Raw genomic sequence first — 9,201 nt, forward strand, 5'->3', positions numbered from 1 at the left:
AAAAATTACCATTGTTAAACCATCATCATTACTCATTATTAACACATCTATGCGAAGAAGTTTCGGGTTTTGATTGACCTAGTGAGAAATGTGCGACATCCTCACATTCCAAAGCTGCAGGCCGCCATATATGGAGACGGGTCCCAGCGTGGCAGTGAAGAGGACCGCTTCAAGGTTTTTGTGTACACAAGTGAGGGTTTAAACATAAACAACGCCAAACATGTTAAACTGTTTGTGTTCTGTTTCCACTTCTCACAGAGCCTAATGTACTTATCTATCTTGATATCTAGCTAGCAAACTTGTTAGATCTCAAGATAGCTTGATATCAGCTATCTGGACAGCCAGCTATCTTGATATCTAGCTAGATAGCTCACAAGGAAATAAGGAAATAAAAAAGATTGCCAAAGGAGGTTTCTGGCTGTGGCTCAACTACATTGCAGAAATACTTTGGAACATGAAGGATATAGGTGTATTGCTACACAAATAATAATAATATAAAAAAACATGTTCTCGAGATCAGTTTCAGAGAAATATTTCTCAAGACGGAAATCCATGACTCGGTACAGTTTTTCAGTCACTTTGATGCATTTCTCACATCTCTATAAGGATTTCCACTGTTCATTTCTTTACCGTAGCTGATGACCTGAAAACACCACGACACTTGCTGATCATTCCTAAAAGGCAAGTACATTCATGTCAATGAAAAAGTGAGCATTGACAAAATGAGAAGTCATGACGCCAATGTCTGTAAGCATGAATGACTTTGTCACAGTTTCACAATGACACGTAACTGTTGGTGTATTCAGTGCAGTAGAATCAGATCTTGTGTGGTACTGCTTGTAAATATTCAAGACAGAACCATAAACCACTAGCACAGCCGTTTGAGATACGATTACTGTAAGCTGCAGATTGTTTGTTTCCATTTAAATGAATACAGGGGACTGCTTCACATTTTTATTGCATGTATTTTTTTTTTCTATTTTAATTTGTTCACAAAATTGTGCAAAAGCAAAGTACAATCTTATGTACAACAAACACACTTTGGCTAAAGCTGTAGTTCATAGCTAAAAAACAGTGAAAGCTGTGACAATTTGAAAGACATTTTCTAGAAAAAAATGATAAAGAAATCAATTAAATTCACAGATATTCATTAATGCCACGTTTGTTTGCAATGCCTAGAAAAATAAAAGGACTGCTCGTTTTATAGAGAACGACTCTTCATTCAGACATGTAGTTTATATTGTCTGACATTCTATACGCAAGTGACGATGTTATAAAACAACAGATTATTGAATGGAAGCAATTGATGGACGTCCAAAAGATTTTGCAGTTTGTTAGCAGGAACGAGGAACCGGTACAATGAGTTATGAAGTTACGGCAAAATAGACTGAGCATCCATGGTAGAAATCACAGTTTCTCCAGACGGCCAATACGTGGATTCACAGGAAGTGCTGCTAACGCCACATTAGCCATGACAGATCACTTCTGTGGTCTTATTTTTCAATGTCTAGTGTTAAGCATTTTTGGAGAACAGAAGCCATATGACCGACACAAAAGGTTAAAGTCTGAATGGTTATTTAATCTTTTATCTATTTGGGGTCAATATATCTGCTCCCAAAATATCTCTAAATTTCTCAAGGTTCACTAGAAATAAAAGTAGCTTTTGCTTTACTTAGATATTTAAAGTAAAAATTTGCCAGAGATGTTGAAAATAGATTTCTGACGTTCAAATTTGGAGGATTTTGAGATATACATTGCTCATTATTACAGACAACTCATACATTCTGTGTTTGGTGTTTTATGTGTGTCGTTTAGTTTTGATGATGACGGGGGAAAAAAACTGTACAAAATTCAACATATCTATTTGTGAGTAGTATATTCTGTAAAATAGTGCAGAAGTCATTGAAAAAAAATGATGAGGATGCATAATAGTAAGAATGTTGCTTTGTCCACTTACGAGATGTATACCTCTGTGCCATACAGACATAAATTCAAAATCACGTCTTCTGACAAGCTTTTGAAAGTAAAAAACACATTTAACTTCTATAAAACTCTACTTTGGATGTGGTATATGAAGAAAAAAAATAACTTACCATTCTTGAACGTAGTAGGCGAAAAGACAATTTAGTCTTGTGTTTTAGTTTTTGCCATGCAAGACTGATTGCTCTTTTGTGCTCTCTCAAATTGCCAGAAAACAATTATTTGTAAAAAAAAAAAAAAAAAAGAAAGAAAGAAAGAAAGGTTCAGGAGGTGGAAAACTGTGACATCTAGTGGCATGTATTGTGAAACTAGACATTTTAGTCCTGGAGAGAGAAATGCAAAATCATGACTGGAACAGCAATATAGTGCAAACGCGAGAAGGACTCTAAAGTGAAACCAGTACTCTCTTTCAATGTTTCGATATGATAAAGCACACAATAGTTTTTGTTTTATACAAAAGTGGAATTATTTGTTGTGCTGTAAAAATTCACATGTAGTTCAATGACGCCTTAAAAATGCTATTATGCAAAGATAATAAAAGACAGTGTCCCAGGGAAAAGACATCAGCAAGCAAATTAATAGCAGGTAATCCATTTAAAAGCATGTGGAAACTTAACTACTATTCAGAATGTACAAAGTTAGAGGACTTGAACTAGACCTCTGAGAAGTCTAAGCATCCCTGGCTGTGATCCTCATTTTGTCTGATATTCCATATGGGTGTTAAGCCTGTTTTCAATTATTTCTATATACATGTAGCATCACCATTTTAACAGGCTTTTGTCTGCAAATGTATCCAAGAGTACCTCTTCGGCGATCTGCTGAGTCTTACTTGGTGGTGTCGAGTCTCAAGTCTTTGTAAAACCTTTTTTTTTTTTTTTACGATTGGACGGAAGAAAGATTTACACAACAGAGAGGATGTTCACTTCTATTTTCCCGTTTTTGCTGATTTGATGATAGAGTTTGAGTTTGTGGACGAGTCTTTGTCTTGCAGCACGACTTCCGCGTCTTTGTCCTTGTCCCGGCTGTTCTGGCTGTTCATTTGGCTCTTCCTGGTGGAGTCCAAGCCCGTGCCCTCAAACAAGCGAGCCATGAACGCCAGACCCTCCCGTCTGATGTAAGACTTTCCTGCGAAGAAGTAGAGCACCGGGTTGGCACAGCTGCTGATGAAGGCGATGGTGGAGGTAACGGCGCGGAATTTCTTCCATATTTTCTCCAACCTTGTAAGACAAGACATAAACAGACGAGTGAGAGTTGGGAAAGAAGAACAAATTTTTATAAAGCTGACAGCCAGGCTTCTATACGGCACTTGTTACTCTCCGTATTTTTGTCAAACAATCTGAATATTTTTAATGGCTCAATACCCTGAACCATAGGACTGGAGTTTCAGTTAGTGAGAGCTGCTCTTTAAGCCAATCAGTTTCTGTTTCTGTCATCAGTCCATTCATTGGTACCAAAAAGAGTTAATTTAACCTTGGAGGAAGATAGCTCAGTGCTTGAGTTGTTTTTTTCCTTTTTATTCTAAGATGAGTGTGTTTGCGGACGGGGGATCACTTACAACAATCTTTTTGGTGAACATTCTGGAAGCAAAGCCGATGCAACCTGAGGGGAATACAAAAACGACATGATGACTAACAACTCAAAAATGAACTCCCATATCATCCTCAGAAGAAACGTGGCGTACTTGCACCATGTTGATGATGTGGTAGGGTAACCAAAACAGGCAGAAGGTCACCACGATGGCCAGAATGAGCTTTTCGCTGCGGATCCGGCGGCGGAATCTGGTCTGCCGAATCCGGCGCAGGATGCAAATGTAACTGACTAAAATGACTCCGTAAGGTACCACGAAGCCCAACACAATCTCCAGCATGTACTGCAGAACCACCTGAAATACAGGGGGCAAAAGAAGGGAAAAATTAGAGAAAGTTCATTTGTGTTCAGAGAACTAACAAGAGAGAAGGGATTGTCCAAACTTACATCTGGGTCTTTGTCGTGGAATGAATCACAAACCGTTCTATTCCTGTTTTTATTAAGCCTCGCATCTCGATAGATCAGCGCAGGAATCGAGGCGACCATGACGAGCAACCACATGACCCCCAGCACTCGCATGATCATCCTCTTGCCGGTGATCACGCTGATGCGCTGGGGCCACACCACCGACACCAACCTGTAAATGCTCATCAGCATGATCAGCTGGATGGAGGCGTACATGTTGGCCAAGCAGAGGTAGAACAGAACCTTGCACATCACAGTCCCCATTTTCCAGTCCATCATAGCCAGGTAGGCGATGAAGAACGGGGTCAGAGCCATCAGGGAGCCGTCCGCAATGGCTAGGTTGAGGATGAGAAGGGTCGTGACGGATTGCTTTCGGGCCCGCGCCAGGATGCTCCAGATGACGAAGAGGTTTCCGGGGAATCCCAACAGAAACACGGCGGAGAGGATGAGCGTGCCCGTCACTGTGGCAGCTGGAGTACTTACAATGCTGTCATTGATCATACAGCTGCTGTTATTGGGGGGCATCTGTGTTCCCTGGTAAAGAGGAAGCATTGGAGAGCAATTTGTATTCAGGGTTGTTGCGTTTATTCCTTTCCCATAAAAAAAGAACCACAAATTAGCCACCGCAAGAGTGGGAAGGTTCTTTTATTCTATAGTGTCGTTCTAAAACAAACACCTTTTCAAGATTGCCTGATAGAAGAACAGGACCTCAATGTTTTTCCTGGTGTGGGCGTGAGATTCACAGGTATTAACTGCTTGCGCTGACGCGTATTAGAGGGGCACAAGTGTGACGGGTTTTAACCGGGACTCTTAATTCCTGAACGACGAGACCAGACATGAGCAGAGTACACCGCTTAGCAACAGCTGCTTTCGGGACTGGAGTGATGATTTACAACTAGGTTTTTTATTTGCATACCTGATGGGGCAAAACTTTCTGCGTCATTAAAAATCCGAAGCGCTGCTTCAACTGAGCAATGTTGAAGAGAAAAAAAAAAGCAACACCGCACAACATGACAATATCTCATCCTGCAAAAATGGAAAAGAGCACCTCTGCATAATTTTGAGGTCTTCTAATGATGCATGTTCTGTGGAACTGTTCAGGCTGATTTTCCTACTTTCATGCGATTAAGGTGTAGAAGGCACTACACTGCTGCATGCATTCTGATAAGAATAAAGTAGCTAAATGATTAGCTTATTTACAAAGTGCAACAATAAAATTAGTTACAGTAGCTTGCAAAAGTATTCATACCTTTTGAACTTTCCATATTTTCTCACATTAAAACCGCAAACATGAATATGTTTCACTGGAATTGTATGTGAGAGGCCCTGATACAACTGCGAAGTGGAAAGAAAGTTATACATGATTCTAAAGATGTTTTACAAATAAGGAACTGAAAACAGTGGTGTGTAAAAGTGTTCAGCCTGCGTGAGTCAGTACTCTGTTGAACCACCTTTTGCTTCAATTCCAGCTTCAACTCTTTTAGTTTTTGTCTAGTTTGCATGTCTAGTGACTGAAATTTTTGTTCATTCTTCTTTGCTAAGCAGCTCAGGCTCAGTCAGATTAGATGAAAAGTGTTTGTAAACAGCAGTTTCCAGATCTTGCCACAGGTTCTCAATTAGGTTAAGGTGTGGACTTTGACTGGGCCATTCTTACACATGATTATGTTGTGTTTTAAACAGACTCAAATTGGTTTTCTTCCATGATTGCCCTTTGGCTCCATTCATCTTCCCATCAGCACCGACCATCTTGGTTTTCTTCTAGCCACTCTTCCATAAAAACCACATTTGTGCTGTGAATGACTAATAGTTTTCCCGTGAACAAATTCCTCCACCTGAGCTGTGGATCTCTGCATCTGGTCCAGAGTCACCATGAGCCTCTTGACTGCATCTCTGATCAGGGATCTCCTTGTTCAGCCTGGAAGTTTAGCTGGACGGCCTCGTCTTGGTCGGTTTACAGTTGTGCTGCACTCTTTCCGTTTCTGGACGATGGTCTGAACAGAGCTCTGTTCAAACCTCAGGAAATCTTTTTATAGCCTAAGCCTGCTTTAAACTTCTCCACATGTTTCTCCAAATGGCATCATGGAGTCCAAGGAACAAACCAGACAGGTCAGTCTGGTTTGTTCCTTGGACTCCATGATGCCATTTGCTTCCCAATATTCTCTCAAACTCTGAGGCGTCACAGAGCAGCTGGATTTGTAGCAGTCGTCAAGCAACTTCTGAAGGCAACTAGAGAGAAGGGGCTTGAACACTTTTGCACACCACACTTTTCAGTGTTCTTTTTTGTGTAAATAACATTTTGAATCTTGCATATTTTTCTCTCCACTTCACACTTGTCTACCACTTTGTGTCGGTCTTTCGCTTAAAATTCCAATGAAATATATTTATGTTTGTGGCTGTATTGTGTAAAGGGTGTGAATACTTTTGGAAGCTGTATACCTCAGCAAATATCCATTTTCCTCATGTGACTGAAATCTGATGTTCAAGCATAAAAAGCAAATAGAAGCTCCTATAGTAGAAAGCTGCCATATGAGCAGGTAAAACCTGTGGCTTAAAACAGACAGTTATTTAATGAGACCGCTTTAGATAAGTTAGACACTGCTTCATATAAAACAGGAATAACCTGTTAGAGCAGCCTAAGAGCCTAAGAGCTTCTTTCCATCGTAATTAGTTCCATAATCTCCATATTTATTGTTTTTGAGTAACCAGACTCACTGGCTGCCTTTTAGTTTCCACTTCTGTTATTCAGATTTTACATTTCATGTCAATTAACAAGGTTTCCAGCCGACTTGTTGACTCAGGAGCTGCTGTTTCTCAATCCGACATGCATGTGCAAAGCACAAATGGTTACACTTAGATCAACATTCACATTTGGCCATAAGTCAACTCAGTCTGAAAAAACTCAACCTGCAGTGATTTACTAGGAATTTGCTGAAGAAAAGTCTTCAGGGCAGAGACATGCAGCAAACTACGACAGAGTATTATGGCCACACTAAGAAAATTAAAAAACAATAAAATTACAAGAATTAAGTCATGAGCTGATCAAATGATCAAAGTCATAATATTATTCTCGCAATAGAACAACTTCATTCTTATTCTTAATTATTTAGGGATGTCATGCAAATGTATGAAGTCTTTTTGACAAAGTGCTGGAAAAAAAAACAATATGTAGAACAGAATAGAATAATCCTTCATCGTCCGTCAGCGGGAAAGTTCAGCAAAGTGCTGGAATCGTGCAGATTTGCACAAAATGTAAATTAAAAACAAAAAATATAATAATAAAAAAAATCCAACGAACTTGCAGCATAAGAAATATATGGTAGAAAACTAAAAAAAAAAAAAAGAAAAAAAACGTGCAGCTGATTAGAAAAATAAAACGCTTTATATTTGTAAAATTCAACTGTAGAACAAGCAAATATGTTAAAAAGGCGGGGGGAAAAAAAACTTTGATTCATTCTCAGCACTCAGTCTGGTACATGTCACATCTTGACTTGACAATATTTGCCAAAGTTCTTCAAATCAATCAGAACTTAACGCGCTCTTTAGGTGTGCATGCAGATTTTTTTATTTTTAATAATTTTTTAATTAAACATAGTTGTGGCCACTAATTAGAGATTTCCAGAACTTTCTCTTTTTTTTCTTTTTTTTTTTAACAACTCATCCAGTGATTATTATAGTGATTTGGATGTGCAGCTACTTGGTCTCACTTCTTTTTTTCTAAGCTAAATCTTCTAAAACTCAAACTTAAGGTTTTAGGCCAACACTGATTGGAATTTGCAATTATTGACAAGTCAAAACTATCTGAAGAAAAGTAACTCAAACGCATATATATACATACATATATAAAACGCAATCTCTCACAGGGGTTTTTTGGGGTATTTTAGCCAGCATTGAAGACTTTCTTTAGGATTGGAGTCTTTCTTTAGGATAAAGTAATTCTGTCTACCTGCAAAAGTTCCTGCATCAAGTTTTTACTTTCTCTATCATTTCAATCACTCAAGCTCTACCAGCAGTTTTTTTTTCTGCCAGTTGTAACCAAGATCTCGTTCAACCGGCTTAGTTGATTTTCTGATTAATCACCATTATCACAGATGATCCATGGGAGCAAATCACTGTGTTGTTTGTTTTAAAGACAGACAAGTGCATTTCAAGTGCATTCAGAGATGCAAATGCACCTGAGAGAGATTTATTGCAATAAATTTTCAACTTTTAACATAAGTCCCCGCAGCATGCACACGTTCAAATAGGATTCCTCGGAGTTAAAGTAAAGTTTCACGTGACGAGTGACAACAGAAAGTCTGTTGAGTGAGTCCTGGCTCTGTGTTATCCGTCCCGCTTCTATTCCTGTCAACCCTATAGCACACTTGCTGCTCCTTGTCTTTTGCCCTCCATCAGTTGTACAAACAAATCCGACCAAAGATTGCGACCCGAATGACTCAGAAGGTGTGTTTGTGTACAATGTGACACAAAGACATGCCTTCAGAATGACAGCTGCTGCACCAATGGAGGAAAAAAAACTACACGTACCCGAAACTACATCTCACCTGCAGAACATAGATTTAGCTGGACGGGATTTGTTTGGATTTCTTTTTTCTTTTTTTAATGTTCTTCAGAAAGCATAAAATACCAAATTGTTGCTCAATCAAAAAAAAAAAATTTACTTTGACATTTCTTTTAAAAATATTACAGCACTCATAGTTCGTAGTATAACAGAGTTCATGTGCGCTCGAGCAACCTGAGCACATCTGAGATTCTTATCGCACGTGAAAACTCAGAAAAACAGACGTAAACTCACCGAGAGAGAGGGCGCCATGAGTACAGGTGAAGCACGACTGGTTCCCTTTCAGGTGGGACACTTTTCCTCCTCTCCTTTATACCTTTCCCTTTGCCCACGCTTTCCAACCCACCCACGTCCTCTCCCTTCTTTTCTCCCCGTGTCTCACGCCATAGGTTTGCTCTTCTTGCTTCGACACGTTTTAACAGAGGATGGGTGTGTCCATAGTAACCTGGGCTGCTTCTGTCTGCCTTGACAGTCTGATAATGTTTATACAAGTATGTGAACATATTTCTCCAGTTACCTGTTCGAAGCCGTGATTTAACAGTAACCTGGAATTCCTCCTGTCAATTGTGCAGCTTTCGGTTCCTTTTTTTTTTTTTGTCAAGTTCATTTGTAACATTTTAGCAACAAGGTAGTTCAAACTGCGTTACATCATACATCATAAAAAGACAAGA

General features: G+C 39.3%; 1 protein-coding gene across 1 annotated transcript; it reads right to left on the reverse strand.

Moving 5' to 3' along the window:
- Positions 1 to 942: 942 nt before the first annotated feature.
- ltb4r2a (leukotriene B4 receptor 2a) lies at positions 943 to 8,927 on the reverse strand. The gene is made up of 5 exons (XM_007561648.2): positions 8,765 to 8,927; positions 3,955 to 4,506; positions 3,662 to 3,862; positions 3,536 to 3,579; positions 943 to 3,197 (listed from the first exon to the last, which is right to left on the reverse strand). Exons 1-5 carry the CDS (start codon positions 8,780 to 8,782, stop codon positions 2,906 to 2,908), a joined length of 1,107 nt encoding a protein of 368 aa, XP_007561710.1. The 5' UTR covers positions 8,783 to 8,927; the 3' UTR covers positions 943 to 2,905.
- Between the last annotated feature and the right edge of the window lie 274 nt (positions 8,928 to 9,201).

Source organism: Poecilia formosa, unplaced genomic scaffold, assembly GCF_000485575.1.
Source record: "Poecilia formosa unplaced genomic scaffold, Poecilia_formosa-5.1.2 Scaffold130, whole genome shotgun sequence".
Taxonomy (NCBI): Eukaryota; Metazoa; Chordata; class Actinopteri; order Cyprinodontiformes; family Poeciliidae; genus Poecilia; species Poecilia formosa.

Coding starts and splice junctions, on each gene's coding strand:
- ltb4r2a (XM_007561648.2), bottom strand. Junction 3,580..3,661: donor ACATCATCAACATGGTGCAA/GTACGCCACGTT, acceptor TATTCCCCTCAG/GTTGCATCGGCTTTGCTTCC. Junction 3,198..3,535: donor TGTTCACCAAAAAGATTGTT/GTAAGTGATCCC, acceptor TTGTCTTACAAG/GTTGGAGAAAATATGGAAGA.